Genomic DNA, 26,719 nt, shown 5'->3' on the forward strand with positions numbered 1-26,719 from the left:
GAAGGGAAGGGAAGGGAAGGGAAGGGAAGGGAAGGGAAGGGAAGGGAAGGGAAGGGAAGGGAAGGGAAGGGAAGGGAAGGGAAGGGAAGGGAAGGGTGCTGTCATGCACCCCGTTAACGAACAGTTAGACTTCCTGAGGTATGATATGGTAACAAGGCTAGAATAGATTCTTGACACTAAAACTGCTCTCTACTTGAGTTTGAGTTCCAGGGAGAAGGCAGTTCTCAGTACAAAGTTCCAGTTATTCTTGGCTTGAGGACAAGCCTATCTATAGTCCTTGCAGCAGGCTGTGGCATGGCATAGTGGGTTTGTGCCAGAAAATGGGGAGCTAATTATGCTGAAAGCATCTGACATGCAGATAAACTGTAATCAATACACACAGAGATCATCTGCAATAGCATCACTTTTCCTTGTCTCTCCTATGAGCACAGCGGGGAGCAGGGCAGGAGATCACCATGGCACTCGTATGCTACATAATAAATGTGCATTTAGAGCAGTACTTTGGGTTTTGCAGCTGGCTTGTAAAACTTTAGGGAGACACTATTAAAGTTAATTCTTCTGCAAAGGAATGAGGTCTTCCCATGTACCTGGTCAAGTGACAGCAGCTTCTGATGAGAGCTGAAAGCTTTTCAAAGCAGAGCTTAGTCATTAACACAAGTTCATGAGTTGTTTTCCACTTATGGGGCCACATGTCCTTCTGTTCCCACAATTCATACCCCACTCACACCAGCCACAAGCAAGTAACTTTATAAAAAGATCCATTTCTGCTGCTTTTTTTCCCCTCTTTACATTTATATATATATATATAGGCATTAAAAGAGTCGCACCTTCTGATATGAATCCTCTATGTCACCTGTACAAATAACTTATAACCCATCTACACCATTTACAGCTGTACAAATTCAGCCCTGGACACCACAGACCACTCTGTGAGCTGCTGTGAGCTGCTGGCTGGTGTGCCAAGGGCCACGTGCCCCCAGCAAAGAGCCCAGCGAGGCAGAGGTGTGCTCAAATTCACCACTTTGAGCCCAGTGTTACCATATGCAGCAGTTCAGAAAGGAAGGATGTTGGGACAAGCAGGTTGCTTGACTTATTTCTGAGCCTCCCTCCCTTCCAAATTCAGCTCCTTCCAAGGTCAAAGCGCTCGGTGCTGTCCTGGCATTGGTCGTCGTTTTTGAGGAGAGATGAAAAACTGCACTGAAGAACTGAAGATGGTTGCTGAGACCTTCCAGGCTGTTGAGGTGCTGTGATGCTGTTGCCCCTCAGCTATAGGTGCTGGTTTGGGGATAAAAGCTTTTTGGGTCCTGGAGGCTCTTTATGCTGCTGAATAACCCATCACACACCAACAGCTCCAGAGTTGCTTTGCCCCCTGTAATGTATTCCAGTGCTAGTTTGGGGCTGTGTGGTGCATTCAAAGTGAGAGTGCATAAACCCTGAATTTGGAACAGGAACCAAAGCTGTCTTCTGTACCAAGGCAACAGTGAGGGGCAGCAGCAGGAGGGTTTCACGGGGCCCAACCAGCCAGGGCAACCTGCAGGCTTGGAAGGAAGCATCTCCAGACTTGGGTATCTGTGCTCCAGGGATGCCCTGTGGTGACACTGGAAGAGCTGCTGTGTGCACTGACAAGGCTGGAGGATTCCTCCTTGGGGCAGGGGATACAAGCCAGCACCCCTGAGCTGCTGAGAGCTGAGAGAATCAAAGCTGATAGTGTCATAGGAGGGTGCCAGGGATCCCACATCCACTCCAATGTGATTTACAGAAGACTCCCTGGAGACAACCCAGACATCACAGACCGTATTCAGAGAGCCAACCAATGTTGCACACCGTGTTTCTTCCATTACTTCAGCAAAGATGGGCCTTGGACACACTGCTCCATAAAGCTGCATGGGTTTGAGCCCATCTGCAAGCCAGGGGAGGGCTCCCACACCCTGAAAGCAGCAGGGGGAAGGAACAGAGGAGTCTCCCAGGGGTTCTGCAGGCTTCTCAAAACAAAGCCAGGCTGTGCTGCCTGGGCAACCTGAGTACATCACTGCCAAATATTGCACTGGATTTCTCATGTCTCTGCTTCACACCACCCATTGTTCTTGCATAGCCCCTCTGAAACAACAGTGGCTGTCCCACTGACTGCACGCATTGGACACACAGGCACACCAGGCCAGGAGATGCCAACACAATAAATATTAGTGCTAGCAACTGCTCTCTGATCCGCAAGCACAGCAAGCACCATCACCTCGGCTCTATTTTCTCCAGTCCTTTCCCTGAAATGAAAAGCTTGGAGGTTTTTCACCACTTGTGCAAAAGGTCAAATCTCTCAGTCACTCAGGAGAGCTCTGCCCTGGCAGGGAGCACAGGCTGTGGCCACCACAGCTTGGCGCACAGCTGTCCTTCCCAAGCCCTGCCCACCTCTGCCTTTGCAGCTTTAGAAGGCTTTAGAAACACCCGGTTGCAAAGCCACTGTTGACAGCTTCTTAGTGTGCTTTCTTTTTTTCCACGTCTTCTATCACGACCCAAGTGCTGCATCTTGCACATCGGCTTTTTCTCCTTTTCTTCATTGGATGACACCTGCAAATGTGTTGATGGGCAGCAGCAGAGACTTGGGCATGTATTTCACAAGTCCCACATCCTCTGCTTCGTGCGGGCTGAGTTTCATTGTCCTTGACTTTTGCAGGCAGTAGCTGGGCTCTAGGCAAGGAGACACTTCCAGGCTGCAGAAGGAACAAGAACGTGATTACTACTCGTGCAAAGCTGCCCTTGAGGGCCAGAGTCTGATCTCAGACTAAATCCCAACTCTTTGCTCTGACTGCAGAGCAGGGGCTGCCACACAGAGCCGTGCAATTGCTTTTATGCTTTCAGAGTGGATTTGGCTGGGAGCTGATGTGTACCAGCATTTAAACACTAAAGCAGTGGCGTCAGCCTTGCTTGCTTCAGTTCTCAGAAATTCCCACTTTACCTGTGCTCCACATGAACCACAAACTCTGTCTATTCCCTTCCAGCACTTCATATGTCACTATCACCACTGCAGCCACATTAATCCCTGACTTTTCACAGCGCTGATTCTTCTGCCCCGATCTTCATGTGCTTGAGATATCCCAGGAACCTTCAGACCTAAGATTTTGGACGTACTTTTTCTTCTTCTGCCTAATGACAGCACCTTACTTAAAATAGAAGAACCCATTTTTTTCACACCATCACCCCAAGATGCAAATCTAGGAGAGCACAACCCACCTCCTGTCCCTGCAGACACCCAAGGTCAGGCTGCATGGGACTCTGAGCACCTGATTGACTTGAGGAAAGTTGGACTAGATGGCCTTTAAGGATCCCTTCTGACTCAGACACTTCTCTGATTCCACAGTTCTTTGACTCTGCCCTGCTTTCCCAGGAAAGCACCCTCACCTGATCACACTCCTGTAGGTCCTTCTGCTGTCCTTGTCCAGACACAGTGTGAAGGGCCTCTGCTCCGTGCTCCTGATTTTGATGTTGCACGTCTTCAACTTGTTTGCCACAGTCTGGGTTGGGAGAAAAAGTGACAACATTCCCACTCAGTTTAAACTTTAGAAGTGACGCAAATTGGCTGCTCTAAAGATGGAAGGGTCTCTCTTTCCATGATCGCAGCCTAAGGTTGCAAGGGCAGACTTTGTCAATTGGCCAAGTTTGCACAGGCTGGAAGGTTTGGGACGTCTGATGTGGGGCATGGCCTTCTCTCCTGGTGGACTTCGGTGGGCAGCATGGGCTGCAGTACCTTGGTGTTTCCGAAAGCCAGAATAACCAAAAGAGTACTGGCTATCTGAAAACACCAGCAGAGAGACTGAAGGCTCCATGGCAACACAAAATGACCAAGGCACGATAATGCTTATGGACACCCAAACTGTGGAGATATATCCCTGCAGGTCAGAACATCCCCTGCCTGGCCTCTCATGCGAAACCAAAGGAGCCCTAGAGAAAATCCATCTCTCTGAGGCGCTGATCAGATTCACTGAAGTTCCTGTTTCCTGTTTATGCTTTGTTAAAGCATTGCTATAACAGCCCCTACTCTGGTGGGCCATACATGGATTGACACAAGTGGTCTGGAGGGAACTGCAGCTGGAGGTGTGGAGCTAATGGGGTCAATCCCAAACCTACAAATCCTCTTCCACACACACCCAAGCAGAGCCCTGATAACTAAAGGACTAAGCTTTATTTCTCTTAAGCCTTGTTCACTCTGCCCCTTGAATCACACGATCACCAGTACTTCAGAGTGTCCTGAGACTGTGTGTGATGCAGTGTTGAGCAGCAGAGACAGCATTTGGGGTTGGACTTGAGAAAATAGACTTTTCCAGGGAACACCCAGCCATGGAAACTCCCAGAGCCTTCCCTTTCCATGGAGAGTTCCCCTTCACTGTGGTTTTAAGGGCTTTCCATTCACTGTCCAACCCTCCCAGGGTCAGGATCACCCACAGCCACGTACTGAGAAGGATCGTCCCGACAAGTTGTTGATCCTAATGACTTCAGTGATGTCCACATTTAGACACGCCAGATCTGCAATGGAAGCAGTATGTTAGACTCGGGCAGCCCAGGCACAAATGGCACTGAATACTATGGTCAGATCCACCCTATGGAGCACCAGGAATCTCAGCAAAGCTTGCTCCCAAGCAGAGAAACCTACCTTCAGCCGCATTGGCAGGGATGGCCTTCATGGACAGACCTGTGGAGCGCAGGGACAGTGACACCTCCTTTGCCCGGTCACTCACCACGACCTGTAGGGAAGGAAGGCTCTGTTCATTCAGCCAAGCCATGGGGTGGCTCTGGGGAGCTTTGGGGCAGTTTTTCACAAGTCCAGGGATAGCTGGCAGTCTATCAGAACCTCTCTGTCCTCTCATGGAGTGCAACTCCAGGGAAAGAAGGAGAGCAGATCACTGCTTTTGGAAGGTTCACACTATGCCTGTGGACATGGGCACGTTGGGTGCCCAGAGCCCCACTCACCTTCCTGTATGTTACAGTCAGATCTACTCCAGGGCCATCCAGGGTCGTCTTCTTCTTGGTTGGGTTTACCTCTGCAAGGGGAGGACCAAGAAGGATGGAGGTGTCACTCATCCCACCCACCTCAGGGCAGAGGACAGCAGTCAAGGGACAAGCCACTCTAGGCACACTGGAGGCTCTGTGCCACCAAAAAAAGGTTAGGTGAGACGGACTCGCCATAGGGTCTGTGCTCAGCCCCAATGGCAAGCATCCACTGGATCAGGCACTGGGTACAGACCAGCCCTCGGGCATCACCTGTCTGAGACCAGGACCCCGCGACACCCTCTTGCCTATCATCACATGCCAAGGAGGGAGACAGAGGAATTCAGGGCGGCTCCTGGTCCTGAGTGTGAGGGCTGTGCTCATTGCAGAGCCGTGGCTGGTGTAGCCCCAGCTGTGGGGTTTCACGGGGAGCAAACGCACCTCTGGAGGGGATGCTGTCCTGCAGCTGGGCACACAGCTCTGTGAGGAACACGTCCTCAGCTGGCTCCTGAGCTGAGCTGCTGAAGAAAACCTGAAAGAGAGGGAAAACTTTGAGAACAGTCATCTGTACCATCACAGAGGGACTGCGGCGGCAAAAGGTTCTCTGAGCGCCCCAGTGGGACATCGTCAAAGGAAATCTGTCACCTCACTGTGGGGGACAGATGGGATGGGGAGAGCTGATTTTGCTTTGCGAAGCACAGGAGCACGGCACGCCTCGCAGTGCACAGCCATGGGCCCTCGCCACTGGGTGTCACTGCGTGCTCACAGACGGCTGCTCCCTGCAGGTGCCCAGTGCTGGGGGAGCAGCTTCCAGCTGCCTTTACTCAAGGCTGGTCATTTCTCCCTGATACACCTGAATCAGCCGCTCATATCAGATCTATGCAGTGCTCTGAGCAAAATATGAAGATAAGCTCCTGGAGAGCTTGCCCTCCACCCAGCTCTTGTGGGGCTCAGTCCTCATTTCTAAGAAAGCACTCTGCAGCCAAAGAGGAACAGTGTGATCTTAACCAAAACAGCAAAGCAGGCTCTGTGCTTCCACATCGTGCTCTGTATGACAGCAGGGCAGTCCGAGTGCTTCTATATGAAAACCACATCTGGAGGCAGTTCCTCTTCCCCCATTTGAGTCACCACTCTTTCACTCGCTCCTAACTTCTGTCTTGGAGGAGGAACAAGTCCAAGAAAAATTCAGAGGGAAAACAAAATCCTCAGCAACTCACATGGCAGATCAGGTGCTTGCAAGCTACATGTTATTAATTCAAGTCTTGGTGATGCTCCACCAATAATTAACAAAGCTCTTCCATCTCTTTGCAAGCCATGTGCCTGTTTGCTCATGCAATGGCTGCTCCTTTGCTGCAATAGATCACCACGTTGGCTGCGGGCAGCTTCAAGGGAGATATGTGCACTGATACCACCCTGAGTTTTGAAGGGGGAAACTGCCAGAGGAGCAGATGGAGGGCTGATACTTCAGGACCAAATACAGAAGTGGCAGTATCAAATACCAGGTCTCACCCTGCTACCATTTCAGAGAAAAGCTGGCAGGAAACAAAAAAAAATAGCATTTCAGGAAACCCTGCAAATCCTCTGCAAGGTTTTGTTGAAGCCACTCAGTGAACCCCTGCTTGAAGGGGTGGCCTAAAGCAGCAGGAGGTGCCAGAGTTGCTGAGCAAACCTGTGCCCAGCAGAGCAGGGAGGAAGGGGTTATGTCTGCATTTGCTTTGCTGACTTTCAAGATCCCAAAATAGCCTTCCCAGGATCACTGACCTATCCGTACCCAGAACCTTACCCCTACCCCTAACCACTGATCTGGGAATCTGGTGAGGAGGAGGAGGGCTGGGGGACAGGAACCAGCTCAGAGCTGCCCAAATCCAGCTGACCCCAGGGGCTTTGCAGAGCACTGCCAGCAACAGGGAGCAAGCAGTGGCAGTGCCACGGGGCAGCACAGCATCCACAGAACCCACCTTCACTGCGTACACCTGGAAGCAGACGGGCTGGGCGCCCATACGGACGTAGTAGGCAATCACATCAGTGATGAAGAGATCGGTCACCAGATGCTTGCTTGGAGAGGAAGGCTGAGGAGGAAATCGCAACGAGGATCAGCCTCAGTCACTGCCCTCCTACAGGGAGCTCGGCTGCTCTGCCATGACCGGCCGAAGCCAATGGGAGAGCTGCAGGTTTGCCCCCACCTCCCCACATTTCTTGCAGGCTGTCAGTGCTGGCTCAAACTGCCAGGAAATGAGAGCTGGGGTATTACAGCAAATGCCTCGTTTACATTTGTGTTCTTGAAATATGCCATTTCCTGTCCCTTGGCCAAAAAAAAAACCAAACCACCATCGTAGAAAATGGGTCTCGTGGGCTCAATACCAACCCTGGCTGCCTGCAGGGCGTGAGCCGCCATGTGGGGCACAGAAGGGCTTTGCAGGCACAAGTTCACCCCTGCGGGTTTTTGGGCAAGGGATCAGTGCTGGGGGTGGGGATGGTTCCTCATACCATGGTCGCCAGCTTGGGGATCACGTGGCACAGCGTGTTGATGTTGCTCTCATACCAGGGATCGGCTCTGCCCAGGTAGGCGGCCACCTCGCAGAGCTCCTCAGGGCTGGTGGCAGAGGGGTTCTGGTGGAGAAACACAGCTCAGGGCATGGCCACGGCTCACACCTCATAGGAGGCAGAGGGAGGCACTCATGGGGGTCAGTCCCTGGGATCCCCCTGTCCCTCCTCCTCCAGCAGTGACCAGACTCACCGCAGCTGCCAGAGTGCCTGGCTGCCCGGTCACCGGCACATAGTAGAACTGCAGGTTTAGCCTTGGGGTCAGGAAGACACGTCGTGTTTCTCGCTTCCTTGAAAGGGAAGAAAATAAATATAGCCATGCCTGAAAGGTGAAGAGGCAGGAAAACAGTGCCAGGAGATGACAGCGGCTCTGCAACAGAAGCAAACACCCTCCCCACTCGCCTCCCATACCCAATGCAACACAGCAGCAAAGCAATGCCCCTAGATTCCCAAATCCAGATTCCCAAAATCGATGGGATGTCCCATAGGTGGGCTCATTAGGTTCCTTCCCCTGTGCACTGGAAAAATTCTTGCCTGGTTTGATTGTTATTTTTTTAAATCTGTCTTATGCACTTATTCCACATGTGCACCATTTGGGCCACGCAGCTGGGGAAGATGGCAGTTGTTCAACGTAAGCGTGGTGAAGCACTGACACAGATTGTCCAGAGAAGATGTGGATGTCCCTCGAGGTGTTCAACAGTGAGTTGGATGGGGTTTTTGGCAATGTGGTCTAGTGAAAGATTTCTTTGCCTAGCAGCACGAGGGTGAGACTGGATGGTGTTTGAGGGCCCCTTCCAACCCAAACCATTCCAGCATTCATTGCAAGATTTGGGTGCAGAACATCCAGCTCCAATCCTGTCCCAGGTAACCCTGGATCCCAACCCATCCCCAACCACAACGGCTGCTGCGACCAAGAAAAGCCCCCACTCCACCCCCCTCCCCCTGGCAGCTGCTCACCGCAGGGAGTGGTAGGCTTGGGCCAGGCGCCCCAGGATGCGGTCGTCCCCCAGCAGCACAATGCGGGCAGTGTGCAGCCTCAACAAGGGGGCCATGGGCTCAGCGGGGATCCCCACTCTCCTTTGCACTTTGGCTGCAGGTTTCACCCCGGGGCCATTGCAGCCGGTCTGCAGGAAGGCCACGCTCTCCAGCGGCGAGGGCTTCTTTTTAATGCCACCTTTCCTATGCAGCCGGGATTGCTCTGTGTCAGCACTGCACGGGGCTAAGGGCTCCTCGGAAGTCGGTGGCAGATCCCTCTCGATGCCGCTGTCGGTGGAGAGCACGGAGAAGCGGGTCTGCTCACAGCACTCGCAGTCTGAAATGATGTCCTGGATCTCAAAGTTGTCCAGGTCCTGGCTCAGGTGATCAGGCTCGCAGCTCTGCGACAGCGGGCGGATGAACAGCACCAGCTCCTTCCCTGCAGGCAGGAGGAGCTCAGGGAGGGAGATGCAGCCAGACTCAGGCCGAGCCTTCGTCCTGCCCCAGCTGCCAACCAGAGGGCCACCAACAGCTCCAGATTGCCCTTCCAGACCCATTTCCCAGCTCAGCACCGCTCTTATCGGGTGCTTTGTATTCACCTCACAGGTGTGCCCTGCTTGTCTTTCCCTCCCCGTCCATCCCTGGTGCCTCACTCACAGAGCTGATCATCTTCTGTCCAGAGGTGGAAGCTGATGTTGGGGTTGGGCAGTGGGGTGCCCTGCAGCCCTTCCAGGGGAGCATCACCTGCGGGAACAAGGGTGCACGTAGCACATGGAGCAGGCAGTGCACAAAACCCACTGGTGCCCTACTTCAGCAGTTAGAATAGTCCTGAGCCCTGGGGGTTCTCCCACCCCATCACTTCTGACCAAATCCAAGGCTGTAATCACAGTCCCCTGCCCTCACAAACTGCACAAATGAAGGTCTGTACACGACATGGGGCAACTGAGGCGCAGGCAAGTGAAGGACCTTGCTTAGCTGCAGACCGCAGAGAGCTTGCAGAACAAATAACATTCATGAATGGGCTGCGGGAGGGTAATGGTGAGGATGGGCAGCACGGCGGGGGCTCACCTGGTGGTGAGGAGCTGAGGATGGCACTGTAGATGCTCTGCAGCCTCTCCATGTGCTGCCCACGGTCTGCAGCCACTTTGCTCCCCGTGCACTCGACGGCCATCACCACCTCCTGGAACCAGTGCTCGACCTCGCTGCTGGGCATGCCCTGCCACAGAGGTGCTGTCAGTGCCCCCAGGTGTAAGAGCAGATGCTCCATGGGCAAATGGGCCCTGTGCAAATGGGCTCACGGATGAGCCTGTATTGCAGTCCCACTGCCCAGTGGGACTATTAGGGAACCATATTGGGGCCATATGAGTGCTGCTGGTTACCTGGAGCCGCATCCTCAAGGCGCTGAGGTCACAGCCCTCACCCAGGGCTGCCTGCATAGCGTGGGTAATCACACAGCACATACACGCCCGTGGGCTCTGGGAGACACGAGCTGCCTCCGTGTCTCTGAGCAGAGCCTTGCAGATGGCTTCAGAGAGCAGCTCCGGGTCGGCGAAGATGAAAATCCTGCGTAGGTGTAGTTGTTGGGGACATCAACATGTAATCAACAAATTGCATCCCCCCAGCCCACACCCTGCCATGGAGTTTGCCTCCAAGTTGTCTGTGCACCCAACACCAATTCAGGGTGCAGGAAAGGGACAGCTTCACTAGAAAATTCAAAGGGTGTGGAAGAAATAAGAGTGATGATACATTTGAAGAGGTGCTACTCACTTTTCCTGGTAGGGGTAGGGGTCGCTTTTAAGACTTTGTTCAGAAATCACCATCCTTTGGTAGAGCATCCCTAACAAAAGTGAGAAAATCAGTGCATAAGGGCTGGAGCATAAGGCAAAACAACCTGGTATCATGGGAAGGGCTCCAAGTGGGTCAGCACTGATGGGAGAGGGGAGATAAGGTCCAGGAGTTGGCCCTGGGTTAAATATAACCACAGACAAAGATAGGCCACGCTACAGAAAAAGAAAACTCCTTCTATTCATGGATAATTTCCTGTATTTCCCTTCCTTTGTTTAGAAGATTATGAGCTCAGAGGAGAGTTTGGCACAGGAGGAAAGGCTGACAGCTGGCCACGGCCATGGGGACACATCAGGGATGGCGCTGAGTGTGGGGATGTGAAGAGCACCATCCCAAGTGTGGAGGGATGTGCTTCACCCCACCTGGCCCTGGGGTGGGAAAGACATAAGTGTCCCATCCAGCTGCTAATACCCACCCAAAACCAGGAAAGGGGAACTCTTCCATCCAAACATATCCTGAAGACCTAAGGCTGGGCCAGCCTCACACAGCAACCCCAGGCATAGCTTTAGGCAAAGGCCAGCTCTGTATGCAAACCCCCCAAACTCAGGGGCAGAGCAAGGGAGCATCATACCTGGTGCCATCCTTTCCATCTTCAGCCTGGCAGCATAGTCCAAACCAATGGTGCAGAAAGGCCTGGGCAGGGTGAGCAGCTTTGTGCAGAAATCATACACTCTGCTGCAGAGCTCGTCGGAGATGCAGGGAGCCTGGGGTGAGAAAAGGGCAGCTAATGAGATGCTGCAGGCAGTGATCCCACATGGACTCTCTCCATGACAGACCCTGGGAGAGAGGGCAGGATCGGGCACCAGGATGGTGATGGTGCCTCCATCAGTATCCACCAAAGGCTGTGGGATGCATTTTGACCAGCTTTGGAAAGGTGCTTGGACAAATGGACTTCATTAGCAGTGTGACTTCCTGCACCATCAGCACCAAGAAAAGGGGGAAGGACCCAAGTGGGATGACCTTCCCTCCCAAACGTGTCATTATTTCAGACATCACATTGGGAAATGTGTGTCCATCTGTGGCAGGGCAGGGCTTGGCTGGGCTATTTCAGTACAGGAATAGGTGGTCCCTCCCCTGCCTTCTGATTTCCCAGGATCTTGCCCCAGGGAGGTTACCTTGATCAAGGCGTACATCAGCGTGTGCAGCAGGGGGATGATGTAATGCCTGTAGTCACCTCGCTCTGCCTGCGGGACCAAAAGATGCAGTCAGTGCTGGGGCATCTGCCACAGACCTGCATGGGTGCAGGGTGATGCTCATGGGCTCTGTTGGCCACTGGAGTGGGCAGGGTGTCCCTGGGGATGAGGACAGGTCCTGCCTGGTGGGCTGCCCTTGTTGGCTACAGATCATGAGGGGTGAGTGGTGAACCACTAAGGGCACAGTATCTGCAGAGGGAGATGGCAAAAAGTTTCTATCTGAGCTCACTGGGGAGTGCTTTTTCATTGCCCCTTCGGGGGGGCACCCCCCCCCAGAAGAAAAGAAACACCCAAAAACTCAAATAGAAACACAAAACCTCTGGGAACCCTCTGGGAAGGGCCCATGTTGTGTTTGGTGGGTGTGGGAGCAGAGTGGTGAGGGAGGTGGGATGCTCCCCTGTTCCAGACTGTGGGAAGGCAGCTGGGAGCTCCCACATATCTCCAGCAACAGGAACAGCCCCAGATACACCTGATTTCCACCCCAAAACCTCACGGATCCTCACTGCCAGAGGGAAGGGGCAACGTGTTATATAGGTGTACTCAAATGGAAATGGGGCTGCTGCAGTGTGAAGGTGCTGCACGCTGCTGATGCTCCCCCACTCTCGTGTAGCTCAGCAGAGCAGATAAGAATACATAGCAGGGCTGGCAGAGCCTTGCCGTGGTGGTGATGATGCTCAGGGTCTCCCCCCAGCACCTCTTTTCAGAGATGATGTGCTGCTGCTGGATCCCAGCTAAATGGAACTGATGGCAGCAAAGCTTTAGAAATGATCGATAAAATGAGCAAGGTTGAATTGCTGAAGCCAGCTAATCCCTGGGCAGAGCCATGGAGAAACTCAAGCATGAAATTGCTGAGTTATTATCGGTGGTTGGTGCTGAGTGCTCAGGGCTGCTGCAGTGTCAGGGGACTGAAAAAGCATAATGCTGATTTCCAGGGAGAGATTCAGGGAGACAAAGGGAATTACAGACCGGGAAGACTGACAGCCCTCTGAGAATAAGAGCAGCAGAGGAATAATAGCTCTAATGGGGGGGACGAAGGGGTGGCTGACCTCAGCCCCAAAGGGGGACAGAGGGAGGTGACAGAGAGGGGTCTCTGCAAATGAGGGCACTGGATGAAATGAGGCACGCTCACAAAGGTGACACCGTGCCCAACCACATCACCACTGCTGCAGGTGCTGAGGGTGCTGAAGGTTCACACGAGTTCAGAAAATGAGGAGATGCATCACTGAAACACAAAATCCATCCGTGGGTTTCTGCACAATGCGCCCAGGTCAGGATACAGGGCAAGGTGTGACACCACGCGGAGGAAATGAGTGGCAAGGAGAGAAACTTCTCCAGTACCTGCAACCACAGGGTAGCGTGGGGGTGGTTGGAAAGCCTCTTTGTTTTGCTGCCTGTGGGCTGCAAACATCATCTGCCCCTGGCTATGAGGCTCCAGTTCATACAGTCTCCTTCACTGGGGCATGTCCTGCTTGGGATGGATGAAGCCCCACAGAGATGAGACCCCTCCCCCACCTGCAGGGCACTGTGAGGCACTCACCCTCTCCAGCTCTTTCACCAGGATCCGAACCAGGATGGGGCTGTTACTGGGATTCTGGTCAATTTTTTTGTGCAGGGTCCATCGTAGCATCCCTGAGAGGTGAGAAGTGGGGGAGGTGAGGCTGCCCTGCAGAGCAGTGAACTGATGGATGGGGAGATCTGGGCACTGCAACCACCACCCACAGGATCTCTCCTACAGCTCAGTGCTGCTTCTCCACCCTCTGCTTCACCCAGTGACCCTCAGCAAGGGATGGGGCATGCTAACTGGGTCTAAATAACAGTAAAATCAATGCTCAGGCTGAGCATTATTCCCCACCGCAGCGATGGAGGGATTGCAGCTGACTCCCCAGCAAAAAGCTGAGCAATGTGTGGCAAAGCAACAGGCCCACAGGGACAGTTGGTAAATTCCATGTGGATGGGGCTGCCCCTGGGCTCACCTCGGTCACTCTGGCAGGCAGGGTGGTGGCCATCCAGCTCGCGCAGCAGCGTGCGAACACGGCGCAGGATGTCCGACTCCACCTCTGTGGGGACATGAACATGAACATAACAGCCTGAGCACCCAGGGATGGGAGCAGGGAAACCTTGGGATGGGTACTGAAGGCATCAAATGTGGCTGAGCATCAGTGGCAGCCAGTCAGAGCCATAGGGCCACCATACCCCATAGGCATGGAACCATGCTGAGAGCAAAGCTGGGACGTGGTAGAGCAGAGAGGGTCTGCTCTGAGTGAGCTCTGAAGAGCCTTTCTCATTGGAAAAATACAATCACATATTAAATACAGAAGCTAAAGGACCAAAAGCAATGCTTGGCACAATGAATGAGCAGAAGCACTTCTGCAGTTGGGCACTGTGGAAATTCAGCCTCATCTCCATCCACCATAGAATCACAGAATGGTTGGAGTTGGAAGGGATCCCTAAAGGCCACCTGGTCCCACCCCCTGCACTGAGCAGAGACACCCACAGCTCCATCAGTGCTCAAAGCCCATCCCCTGACCTTGGCTGTCTGCAGGGTTGGGGCACCACATCCTCTCTGGGCAACCTGTGCCATTGCCTCACTGCCCGTAGTGTGAACACTAAGGGTGTTTTCCTTATATCTAATCTAAATCTCTCTAAGTCCGAAACCATTTCCCCTTGTCCTACCACACAGTCCCTGCTCCAGAGTCTGTTCTTTCTTACGCCCCCCCCCCCCCCGTGGCATGGGAGCATCCCAGTGACAAGGGCTCTCTTTCAGGCTCCTCCAACCCACAGCTGCCCACCCGGGGCCCTGAGCCACCCCAGGCAGATACGGAGCTCTGACTGCCACCCGCTCCCCATTCACGTCAGCAGTGAGCCGCATCCTTCCCGTGGCCAAAAATAAATGTGAAAACCTCAGAGCCGATTTGGGGTATGACTTGTTCCTGTGGTGAGGACTGCTGCTCACGAGGGAGCTCGTGTGTCAGCACTGGCACGACGCAGCTGTTGAAGCCATGTGAGGGATCAGATGGGAAGCACCCATTCCCTAACTCTAACCCTGACCCTAACCCTAACCCTAACTCTGCCCTTCCTTCCCAGTTTTGCTCCCAGTTTTGCCCATCCCCTCCACACCCTCTTTAGCCACAGCTCCATCTTCCCAAGCATCAGGGATGGCTCAGGGCAGTGGTGCATTCCTCTCTGCCTACAGGAAATGAGAGCCTGAGTGATGCTATGGAAGCACTTTGCTCAAGGACCACAAGTTCCACACCTCCTTGCAAGGCTCTGCGAAGGGATAAAGCTGACAAAGCTGGGGCTGGGTGGTGGAGCAGAGCCTTGGGCTTCCCAAGGAGCAATGACCAGGAGAGGGGAGCCAGCAGCCATAGGAAGGGACAGAAGGAAACTTCCCATTCTTTTTTATTTGTGTATATTTGTAATGATGACGGGAAGCTTTTCCTGAAGCTGATATAAACACTGTGTCCTCTCTTTCTAAATCAAAGTGCCTGCAGCCATGGTACACTGCCATTTCTTCACAGGGAGCAAAGCATGAGACCACTGCTCCAACACAAACAAGGGGCACTTTGATCTATAAATGCTCACAGCCTACCAGCAACAGCAGGAGTGGCTTACACACAAGATCAAATATTTCAGCATCAATATCCTGTCGATAAAATGTCAGATTGTGCCAGAATGCGTATCTGATCCGCTCTCCACCCACCTGCACTCTCCATGGCTGGGCTGGGGCTGCAGCAGAGCATGGGCACGGCTGCAAGGCTGCTGAGTGCACGGCTGCTGCTCACTGCGCACGGGCATGGCCTCGGGTCTGGGGTCTCACCTGCAAAAAGCACAGGGTGCTGTCAGCTGTACCTGCAAAGGCAGGGCAGGGAAACAGAGCCCAGGGCAGAGGGCACTTGGCACTTAGCCCTGAGGCACCAGATTGGTGTTTGTTGGGGAAAGGCTCAGCTTGGAGCTGAATCCAGAGGAGCTCTTGGTACCCACAGCAAGGAGGATCAGCATCACCATGCGGGTCATCACTGAGAGCCTTCTCCTCCCCAGGAGTTAAGGAGAAATGTTTAAGTCAAATTGAGTCCAAAATGCAAAGTCCAAGAAGACAAGGAACATATGAAAAAGACAAGTGGAATTGCCAGCACCTCTGAGAAACAAAACCCAGTAGAGCTCAGTAGCAAGCCATGCTCCAAAGCCTAGTGTTGGACGGCATAGAATCATAGAATCACCAAGGTTGAAAAGGGCCTCCAGGGTCATCCAGACCAACCATCCACCTATCACCCACTAAATCATGTCCCTCAGTACGACATCTCAGGCACCCCTTTCCATCAAGCATTGCTCTCTCCAAAAAAAGAGGAAAAATAAAGCAGGGAGGAAGAAAGGGAAGTTCCACCCAGTCCCCACCCATGGGACCCTCAGTCCTCCAAATCCCTCCAGGCACCATCAGGCCATCAGCCCATGCTCTTCCTCACATCCTTGCTCTATTTAGGATTTGTTCTCCACAGAGATCCTAAATCTGTAGTCACCAAACACAGAGCATCCTGCTGGGCAGCTCCTGGCCGCATCGATGCCCACCATGGTGCTCCCACTCCTCCTTGCTACGAGCGCCACGCATCATGATAGAGGTCGGCACCGTGGCTCTCAGCACATTATTTCCTGCAGGAAAAAGGCCCCCAGAGGGGCCAGGTGCATGCAGTGCTCCTCAGTGCCCGCTGAAGTGAAACGCGTGTCGGCTGTGAGCGGCGTCGTGGCTTCCCACATCCGCGTCCCACCTGCCCGCGCGTGGGAGGGGACCCAATGTGCAGTGCTCATTTTCCAGATTTAGAATAGGACCTGGGTTGAGGTGAGCGGTTCTGGACCCACGGAAATGTGCTTCTCATTCTCCTGCTCACTGCTCTGCTGCTGTCCTTGCTGCCTGCACAGCCTGGAGGTGGGACAAGCAGCCCCGCATGCTCCAAGGATGCAGCTCCCCAGGAAAATTCTACCAAAAATGCCCCCAAACTGATCCCCAGCGTCCATCAGAACAAGCAGAAGTTATGTGAAAAGAGGCACTGGAGGACATAGAGAGAAGGTGTGGGGTCAGCTTGCTCCCCACCAGCACCAGCAGATGGTCCTTGCTCATCCCGGCCATAACCAGCACAAGGACCTGCTGGGCAGAAACCACTCCTTTTTCACAGGGGACATTTTCTTCCTGCTGTGCTCCCCAGGAGTACCAAGAGGCAAAGAGGGAAGGGACATGGGGCTGAAGATGGGAAGAGAAGGGTGGCACCAGGCCCCTGCATCACGCCCGCTCCACCAGCCCAGACCAAACCCAAACCTGTCAAGGAGGGCTTTGAAGAAGCAGGAACACATGCTGCAACCAGGACTCAATTCCCCTTCTGTGTAGAGCCCTCACAGCACAGACAGGAGCCCAGGCTTTTTTTTTTCTTCTTTTTTTTGGAACAGCAGCAGGGAGATAACCCAATTTGCCCGCACAAAGCCAACACAACTGATGGAGAAAGATGGAGACACCAACCTCCACAGACCCAGCACACTTGGTCTGCTTCAGATGAGGTTTACAGCTGCAACAGCCACGTCCTTTGTCCCTTACCCATGCAGATTCAGGCTGCTCCCAGGCAGCTTTTGAGTGGCATCAATGAAGCCAGGCTGATCTGTGCTAGATGACCACGGTACCATGGCTCACAACCCCAGGAAGGAGGCTACCAACCCATGTTGGGCTTGGCATCTGAGTAGGAGGGAAACCTTGGCCACCACCAGAAGCCTGCAGGGCCACAGGAAACATCTCAAGCACCAGTGCCACACTCAGAGCCATTGATTTGGGTGAAAATGCATTTTAGCAGATGTGTGCAACTGCAGACACGGAGACACCAATGCTGGTGTCAGGGCAGTGGCTGATGCTGCACCACAGCACCCATTAATGGGGTCCCCAGTGCCGTGCCAGGCTGGGACAGGATCTGCCCCAAACACCCATGCCACGTCCCCCTGCCTTCCTCAGACACAGCAGCCACAAATGGAGACCCCTACCTGGCAGACAGCCTGTGAGAGAACGCCATGGGCTTTCCTGGTACCTTGCCCTGCAGTCCGGTGGCACCGACCCCATCTCACCCCAAACCCACACCTCCCCACTGTATAGGGGGACCCACAAGGAAGACCCGCAAGGAAGACCCGTCCCCTATCTTGCTCCGGGCCTCACTCACCTCCCGCTGTATCCTCCCAGCTCCTGGCATCACCGCAGGGTGCAGGATGGGTTCATGGTGAGGAGGAGGAGGGTGCGATGGGCCAGGAGCCAGCAGGCAGCGGCGGTGCCGAGCTCTGCTTTATGTGCACGTGTGAGAGCTTGCAGCTCAGTGGCCACAAGCCTGGCCCAGAAAAGGAAGGGCTGTTGGGCCCCAGGCCGTGGGGAGACGGCTGAGCTGAGGGGAAATGCGACAGCGCGGTGCAAACACTGGCCCTGCAGAAGTGCTCAGTTCCCCGAGTCACACCACTCCTCCTTCTGCCCCCTCCTCCCCACGCATCTCTTCCCTTCTCTGCAGCAGCCATGAGACACATCTCATCCCGTAACTGGTTATTTTGCTGTCTGCCAGCTCAGCAAGACCAGCGGCTTCTCCGCACTCATCCCACTTCTCTGCAGAGCTGCCGAGCCCCGCTTCCTCCCTGCAGTTCTTAAAATACCCGTAGCATCAGCTGGATTTTAGTTCGTTTGCAGGGAGAAAAATCAGCAGAAAGGGTGAGAAGGAAAGTCGCATCCCTCCCTTCAGTTTCCAAGAGCTACGAGGCTTTTAGAGATGAAACCTGCACGACTCCAAAGCCACCTCTCCCAGGAGCTGAGGCAGAGATGGGAGCCATCTGGCTGCATTAAGAGAAATGAGGAACTTTGCAGTGAAAGCACGGTTTGCCCCAGAAACAGGCTGATATGATCACGGCTGAAGAGGCTTTGCAGCCTCATCTTCCTCTTCCAAACCTGCAGGGTGTCAGCAGCAATGTGAGCAGAGCGCCAGCAGCCCACCCTACGTGCTTCACAGACAGTCTTGTAGGTCACCAGGAGGCTTTGCTGACGGGCTGGGGGCCCTGGGGGTATTGATTTCCCCCTTAGCTCCCATCTATGACTCTTCTAAGCTCTGGGGTGAGGTTGGAAGTGCTATGGCAGAAGGATGGAGACATACCCACCCACATGAGCCATCCCAGCCCCACTGAACTCAGTGGGGTGACTCAGCTGTCCCCAGCAGCGCTTGACTTGGGGATGCATGGGCACCCTGAAAAACCTGCTGCTCTTTTTCAAGGGCCACCAGGAGCTGGCAGAAACTTCGGAACACGCTTGAGGGGAGCTGAGATGGCACCCATAGGAGGAGCAAAGCAGAAGTGCCCAGCACCACGGCGGAGAGCCCAAAGCCAGAGGGAAGACCTGGGAAGCTCAGTCACTCCATCAGACCTGCTGAGCACAGCCATCCCCTCTGGCAGCTCTGCCATGGACACAGGTGACAGAGCAGGGCAGGTGCAGCCCATGCTGCACACACTTTTGCTCTCCCTGCGTTATATTTAGTCCTGCTCCAAAGGCAGTCTCTCCACGCCTCCTGCAGCCCTGTATTTGGTTACACGGCTCTGCCTGAGGCTTCCTACAGCTCTTTATCAGCTCAGTGACAGATGCTTGCCAGGAAAAACCCATGTACTGCACAGGAACGGGGCAGCACTGCACAGCGCTCTCAGGCAATGGCAAATAATGGTGTGTGTTTGACCCATTGGATAAACACAGCACTCGAAACAGCAAAAACACACAGCAGGTTTGGTAAAGTTTGAGAACAGATTTCAAGAATGCCCCAGAAATCATCCCTCAAACCAAGGTTACAAACACAGGCTCCCATGTCCCACTAGTTTTGTATTTTTGTTCCACTTTTTTTTTTTTTTTTAATGTTTTAGGAAAAATATTAAAGACTGAAATGTTTTGTTATCTGCATATCAACGATACTGCAGGGTTCTCAATGATATCAATGACATGAGAGCTGCTCCAAAAGCAACGCCTCCTGTTTTTATGATGCTGGCCCACAGTGTCAGAGGCAGATGTTGGTGGGATGGCAGTAGAGCCTGAACCTTCTCGCCAATATCCTGTTACATTTAGTTGCTGTGTGACAGAGGGCAGCAGAGGGGCACTCACAAAGACACCTGACATGGAAGTGCAGGTGAAGCAAAGGGGGAGAACTGAGTTCCTCCATGTGCAAAGGACAGACAGGAGGAGGAATTAATTTTAGAGAAACCTATGATGTAATTCCTCTTCACTCAATGCATGCCAGACAAGGTAGGGAAAGCTACCATCATCCAGCTTCTGCCCATGCCACCACCACCTCACCCCCACAGCAACCAAAGCAGGGAAGGGCTGGCAAGGACTGTGGGCAGCACTGAGTGAGCTGCTCTGCAATGGAGCATCCCAAGGGAGATGGGGTGTGTGTTGGGCTGGGGGGACACGGAGCATATGTCCTCATTGGGAACCAACAGATGTCCGCAATGCAGAGCAAAGGAGAACTGGCCACCCCCTCACTGCCCCCATGGCTGCCTCCAGGCAGCTTAGTTAGGAAAGCAGCACAGTGATGCTGTGTCAGATGTTACCCATAGCCCTGAGTCCTTCCAGCACTGAGAGCCAAGGAGGGTTGTCCCTGCAGGAGCTGAGGGCTGTGACCCCAACCCAACCCAGCTGCCTGGTGTCCCATGCTGGTACTGCCCAGACAGACCCCAAAATCCCCAAATCCCCAAATGCTGCACAGAGAGCCAGGGTCACAATGCAATGCTACAGCAAGATCCACCAGCACAGCACACCAGAACCTTCTCTTTAGCCGTGCAGAGCTGCCAGCACTGGGCTGCTCTCTTTGTGCCAGATCCCCACCTCCAGCCCTGCCGCACAGCCTGGGTGGCACACTGGGACCAAAGCAGCCCCTGCACAGGGCAGCAGCAGCTCCAGATTCCACCAGGGACCCAAGCCACAGACAGCGATGCACGCAGAGCTCAGGCTCATCTCCCCTTAGATCAGCCCCTGAGCACAAGTGTCACAATTAAAATGAAAACTATGCCAAACTCACATAAAAATCACCTGAAGACCTTGCGTGAGAGCCTCACTCCTGTCCCCATTCCGATCGGTTGGGGGGACACCCCCAGGATAAGCAGCAGAGCCACGCGCAGTCCCTTCTGGCCCCATCTGCAGCCTCAGCTCGTGGCAGGTTGGTGGCTTCAGGCGGCCCTGTAGGAAAGCAGCTGCTCTCCCCAAGACTCTCCCTGCCAAGGAAACGCGTCCCCAGCTCAGGCTGTGCTTCCCAGCAGCACTTTGCTGGGCTGCTCCAGCACGGCACGTCCCTGCCAGCAGACCCACAGCACTGGATGGGCAGGAAGGGCCTGGCTCAGCAACCGAACCCCCTCAGAGCCCACATCCATCTGTTCATCAGCACCAAACGGCCCCGATCCCGTCCCTAAGGCTGCCCTGGAAATGGAGCTCTTCCTGGACACCAACGGCTCGTTGGAGATTTCCTCACCAACGTCACATTGCATTTTTTCTAAGGGAAGAAACGAGTTTTCCGGACACATCGGCTTTTTCAATTTAGAGTCTCTCTTTCCATTCCCGGAGTGAGCTTTGGATAAACAATCGGAGGGAAAAAAGCTCTGCCAGGATTGCTCACACAGAGTGCTCAGGGGAAATGGTGCGCAGTGCAGCCCCGCAAACCGCGGGCAGTGCATGGGGAAAGCAGCCTCGTGTTGGCTGCACATCCCTTATCCCTTGCTAAGAAATGTGGGGCTCAAGTGGGAACTCGGGGCATGTTCACCTCTGACAGTGTGCAGCAAACCCCCCCCAGGCAGCACCGGCAGGGTCTGAAGAACTGCAGTGGGGCCCCACGTGCAGCACCCAGCGCAGCGCAGCTCTCCCAGCAGCTCCTGCCCAAACCGTGGTTGATGGACGGCGCTGCCTTCAAGGCATGTCACACCTCAGAATAGAACAACGTGACTCAGCCAACTCGGCAGCTGCCTTCTGCACAGCCATTGGCACCGGCAAAGCTCACAAAAGCAAGAAAGCAACAGGGAGGAAAGTACTCAGGGAAACAAACCCCAGGAGACCTCACATCTGGGTAGGGGGACACAGCCATGCCAAGGGGCTCCTTGGATCAGCTCCTTCATAAGGACTTGGAGGTGAGGAGCTGTATTTCTTGAAAAAATCTGAGCTTCTTGCTCTGGGCACATTGGGCTGCAGGGGAGGAGCTCTGCCACCGCATCCCAACCATGAGCTCATGCAGCAATGACTGATACTGCTGCTGCTGCTGCACCCACCCCACGTCCCAGAGAGCAATGGGAGCTCAGAGCACCCTAGAGCTGGGGCACGAGTGTTGCCTTGAAGTGGGACAGCATCAGACACGAGGAGCACGTTGCAGGACTCCGTGTGGGAAACCACTCCAACAGAAATGTTGAAATTGGAGCTTCCCCAGCAGAAAGATGGGCAGGCTGGTGTCTGGTGGTGGGCCGGGTGCTTCCCTGCAGCTCTTACGTGCAAAAGTAAAATAAAATAAACTAAAATAAAAGAACAAGAAAAAAAAGATAAATATATACGTATATATATAGCAAAAAATATAGTGATTTTGTGTAATGCAACAGCATGAACAGAGCTTCCCATAAAGCCCAGGAAAACGACAGTTTGATGCCCTATGCCACCATGGGCAGCACAACAGCAGTGACCCCTATTTGCTCCCACTGCAAGCTCAGCTGTGAGGGCTGAATGCTGTCCTTGGATTTGTATCATCCATAGAGGAACTGCTGGAGAAAGCCGGGAGAGCCACGCACCCACTGTGCAACGCAAGGACCGAGTACACACACACACACAAAAGGAATTGTAATGCGCAGAGGTGATCCATCAGCCCTGGAAGCCCAGAGGAGATTGTTTCCTTGCTCAGACTTGGCAAAGAGGCAGAGGGGGAGGCGGTGCTGTGCAGATGAAGGAAGGGCTGCACCGTGTCCCACGAGCAGCGCACCCGGTGGCTCTTGCTGAAACGCAAACCCCCAGCACTCCACTTTTCAGTTTCCTTTCCGGACGGGGCTGCTGTCTGCTCCGTGCTGTCACCACAGCCATCGCAATTTACTGCCATGACCCAAGGGGCGGCTGCAGGTTGATGAGGGAGCACGCAATCGCTTGGGCGGGCAGGCTGGGTGCGAGCCCAACAGCAGCAGCAGTGGAGCACTGGGTGCCCAGCAGCACCGGGCACCAGGGGGGCCATCCCCACGTCCCTCTGCCCCAGCACCTCCAGTGCCCTCTCCCCTCGCTCCCCCCGGTAAAAAAAAACCGCACCGACTCCTTTCAGCCCTTCCCAAGGATCTTCCCCTCGGGGATGCACCGCGTATTCCCGCAATTACACCCTCTGTGCGCGACGCCCATCGCGGCCCGTACCTGCGTGCCCCGCGGGCTCATCCGGCGCAGCGCGGAGAGACCCGGAGCTGCCACTGAGGTCCGCAGTGCCGGCGATGCGGCCACACGCAGCGGGGCGAGGGCAGCTGTTTTCGAGACAACTTCCTCTTTCAAGCTGAAGCCCCGAATGGAGAGCTGCCGTGCCGCGCTCAGCCGCCGCTCTCCGCCCCGTCCCTGCCCCGCAGAGCCGCTCCGGCACCGCACCGCACCGCCCGGGTTGCCCCGCGCCGGGAGCAGCCGGTGTTGCTACGAGAGACAAGGAGGAGTCTGTCCGAGCTCCAGAGCGAAGTTTTGTGCGCTGCCAGCGCTGGCATCCCGCCGTGCGCATCTGCTCCGCGCATCTACAACGCGCGTCTGCTCTCCGCCGCAGTGAGACGGTGCTCCCCGCAGCCCCCCGCTGCCAGCTGTGGGGACACCCGACCCCCCTACTCCCTCAGGGATGGGGGTCACGGGAAATTCGTCACCGCGCTGACACGGGCCTGGTGCAGAGCTTTGCTGCTGCTCAGCGGTGTCACGTTATCCCCCACCCGTGAATCGGCGGCGGGGCTGAGCCGAGATGCGGCCGCGCTGGGGGAGGCTGCAGGTGAGGCTACACGGAGCTGAGCCCGTTTGTCCAGCTGCATTAGCACGGCTGGGGCCGGCTCAGCACCCAGCAGCAGAACGCTTCAGGCTCCAAGCAGCTTTGGGGCACACTGCTGACACAGGGCATGGGGATGGCAGCCAGTGCTGTATCCCATCCCACCTTCTTTGCAAGCAAAAAAAAAACACCTGGGCCCCAGTTGTAAAAATAACCCACTTCCTTCCTGCCCAGAAGAGAAAGGCCGGAGGCGGCTGCTCAGCTGCCTGCTGCTGCTCACAGCCCCCTGCCACGCTGGTGCCAAAGGGGGGCTCAGCTCTGCACGCCCCACACACACAGAGCAATAATACCCACATTTCTCCTCAACTGGGTCCGTTCACACTCCCATTCATGAAGGACCTGGCCGTGGTGTGGAGGCATGGACAGGGCAGCAGAGACACATGCACGTGGGGTTACTGTTTGCAGTGGGTTTTTCCCCACCAGCATCACAATTCGCTTCTCCAGTGTGCCGTGGCTCAGGTTTGGGCAGAGCCATTTGACAGCTTACATCCACACATCCTGCTGCCATGCTGCATCCACCCTGCAGCAGGCACCTGGTGTGCAGGAACTGCTGCAGGCAGAGGCTGTTTCTCACACAGCTGCCAAAGCCGCAGTGGGGATGAGCCCCTCAGTGCCACCACCTCTGGGGTTCTGACCCCAATTTCACGTCACTCAAGGATTTTTCTGGAAACCTTCCATGCCTGTGAGCTTTGTCCCTGGTTTCATATGGGGCCAGCAGCAGGATTTCATATGGGGTCATATTTGCTCATGGCAACCCAAGTAATGGGGAGGAAGCAGTTGGTTCCCTGTGTTTTCCATAACAATCTCTGTCCAAGCAATACAACAAAGCACTCACCTGAAGCACCACTTCAGGAGGGGTTTTCCAACTCGGAAATGCTCTGCCCAGCCTGGGGCTTTCCTGCTGAGGAGTGGCACACTGCTCTGTATGCTTTGAAAACACACCAGCAATGGTGAGCATGGACTTGTACACCCAATGGCCCACAGCACAGTGCTGGGACCAGCTCCCTCCCAGCCGTTGCTCTTCAGTGCTCACCACTGCACCATCACCCTGTGCCCACCTCCAAAGCGCAAAGCTCTTCTTCAGTCAAAGAGGAGCTCTGGAGAACCTCTCTTCCTGCTCTGGTTTCTGTTCACAGATAACTTCATTCTTCCATGCTTTAATTTTCTGTCATTGCGTGGCTGCTGTCACAGCAGACCCAGCAAGCTGGCCAAGTTTCTGAGGGAAGGAGAGGTATTTGCAGGAAGAAAAGGACGCAGTCTGAGTGCTGCTCCTGCCAAACCACCCAGCCTGCAGGCAAGGCTCTGCTGGCCCACATCTGAACCACCATGGCTAAAGCCAAAGGATGGTTTTCCTCCCATTTGCAAGTGAACAAGTCACAGACTGAGCAATATTTTATGTCACATCCCAACCCGGTCAGACTCTGGTTTATTCTATCTTTAACAGAGAGGATGGAGATACAGGGGGAGAAAGAGAACCCAAGGGAACAGCTGGTTTTGTGGCCTTAGTTTGCCTTTTTGGTTTGTCCAAACCAAGCTACCTTCAAGACTTTGTGAAAAGCCCACAACAAGAAGCAAGATAATATGGCATGGGCTTTGCAAGTCTGAGCAGCATCAGCGTGTCTTGCAAGGGTGGATAAAGGCTTGTGCTAAAGTACATGTGCTAACAGCAGGAGGGATGACTGCTCACCTCTAGGATTATACGGGCTAGAAAATCATAGCAAACAGCTTGAGCAGACAGCTGATAAGAAACCACTGTGCCTGGAATCACACCAACAGGCAGCGATGGAGCAGCCAAGGCAGCATCCAAGGAGGTGGATGTGGGTGCTGCAGCCACTGTGTGCTGCTGGCACCAAGATCAGCTGCTGGACACCACCTCCAGATCTGGCTTTTTGTGCAGACCTGAAGTGCTGCATGCACGTAAGCCAAGGGCTTGCATTTCTGCTCCCAGAAACGATGTGGGTGCCAGGGCAGCAGGGCTGCTCCCACAGTGGATTTTCAGGCTGCACGAGCTCTGGTTTCCATCCCATGGGGTGGGGCAGAGCAGGGGCAGGTTGTTGCTTAACCCCACACTTGCTCACGTGGGCAGGGATGGGCCCAGAACCCATCCAGCACAAGTACACAACTGGGCATGGCAAGCATCCCTGCCCTGTGCACAGCCACAGCAGCTCAGAGCCAGGCTGCATCCCCACATCCTCATCACCCCTCAGCCCCACGTGTTGGCCCCCACTGCACTGCAGTCTATGGATAAATAAGGATACTACCTTTAAATTCTGATTTTCCTACCCAGTCACTTTCCTCCTCTGCTCAGCTTCACCTATGAAAACAATTCAGGTGTCATCTGCTCCATCACCCACCTCATTCATGAAAACATGGGAAGCACCACAGTTACACAGCAGCCTTTCTCCCTCTCCCTAAACAACATGGGTATAATGTGCTTTGCTCCCAAGAGATGCCTCATTTCCCCATTGTTTGCAGGTCCTTGCAATGGGTTGGTTTGCACCCTCCTGGCAGTGGGATCGAAGTGAAGGCACTGCCGTTCCCTTACCCACCATAAGTGCTGCTCCATCCCTTGTCCTTTTTAAAGCCAGGGGTGAAGAACTGGGGAAGGAAGGAAGATGGGAGAAAGCCACAGAGGAGGAATAAAGCCCCCACAATATGGGGAACTCTGAAATTGCCCAGCAACCACCCAGAGCAGCGAGTACCTGAGGAGCACGGGGCGAGCACAGCCCTGGTAGGACATTGGGTGTATGTTGGAGTGAAACCCCCATTCAGAGCTGCACGTGTGCGCAGGGCCCGGCTGCGGGGGTTGCTTTTGTTTTTCATGTGTCTGCTGGAATAGAAACTTGACACAAAGAGCATGCAGCTACCTGCTGGGTTCAGCCATGTGTTGACAAGCAGACTGTGTCCGTGTTGCACTGCTGTGCTCAGCGATACACTTGGGCACGTCTGTTTGAGTAACAGAGGCTGGTGCTGCACACAGACCCACCCACTCTTTTACCCTAAAACACGGGGAGCTGTTCCCAAACCCGCAGCAGGGAGCTCAGTGCAACCCTTCTGCCCACATCAGCACTTATAACACAGCAAGCACATCTGTGTGCAGACGTGTCTTGGAGGCACGCGGGCTTCAGCCATGAG

General features: G+C 54.3%; 1 protein-coding gene across 4 annotated transcripts; it reads right to left on the minus strand.

The window, feature by feature from the left end:
• Positions 1–63: 63 nt before the first annotated feature.
• PIK3R6 (phosphoinositide-3-kinase regulatory subunit 6) lies at positions 64–22,944 on the minus strand. 4 transcript variants are annotated; one of them, XM_042833436.1, is made up of 20 exons: positions 22,930–22,944; positions 15,235–15,351; positions 13,508–13,591; positions 13,072–13,163; positions 11,457–11,525; positions 10,913–11,045; positions 10,264–10,333; positions 9,876–10,059; positions 9,565–9,712; positions 9,154–9,240; positions 8,479–8,935; positions 7,715–7,811; positions 7,465–7,587; positions 6,936–7,046; positions 5,419–5,509; positions 4,960–5,030; positions 4,643–4,733; positions 4,445–4,515; positions 3,394–3,506; positions 64–2,705 (listed from the first exon to the last, which is right to left on the minus strand). In XM_042833436.1, exons 2-20 carry the CDS (start codon positions 15,272–15,274, stop codon positions 2,549–2,551), a joined length of 2,289 nt encoding a protein of 762 aa, XP_042689370.1. In that variant the 5' UTR covers positions 15,275–15,351; positions 22,930–22,944; the 3' UTR covers positions 64–2,548. The 4 variants fall into 4 exon arrangements, 3 of the variants coding, with proteins under 3 accessions (XP_042689370.1, XP_042689369.1, XP_042689372.1); XM_042833435.1 differs by lacking the exon at positions 22,930–22,944 and adding an exon at positions 17,720–17,960; XR_006171217.1 differs by lacking the exons at positions 64–2,705; positions 3,394–3,506; positions 4,445–4,515; ... (1 more) ...; positions 4,960–5,030; positions 22,930–22,944 and adding exons at positions 5,052–5,134; positions 17,720–17,960 and having other exon boundaries at positions 5,251–5,509.
• Between the last annotated feature and the right edge of the window lie 3,775 nt (positions 22,945–26,719).

Source organism: Centrocercus urophasianus, unplaced genomic scaffold (assembly GCF_019232065.1).
Source record: "Centrocercus urophasianus isolate 14NV4802_14NV808 unplaced genomic scaffold, USGS_Curo_1.0 seq_41, whole genome shotgun sequence".
NCBI classification, from domain to species: domain Eukaryota; kingdom Metazoa; phylum Chordata; class Aves; order Galliformes; family Phasianidae; genus Centrocercus; species Centrocercus urophasianus.

Coding starts and splice junctions, on each gene's coding strand:
- PIK3R6 (XM_042833436.1), bottom strand. CDS start 15,274: ATGCTCTGCTGCAGCCCCAGCCCAGCCATGGAGAGTGCAG. Junction 13,164..13,507: donor TGCCTGCCAGAGTGACCGAG/GTGAGCCCAGGG, acceptor CTCACCTCTCAG/GGATGCTACGATGGACCCTG. Junction 10,060..10,263: donor CCCTACCCCTACCAGGAAAA/GTGAGTAGCACC, acceptor ACACCTACGCAG/GATTTTCATCTTCGCCGACC.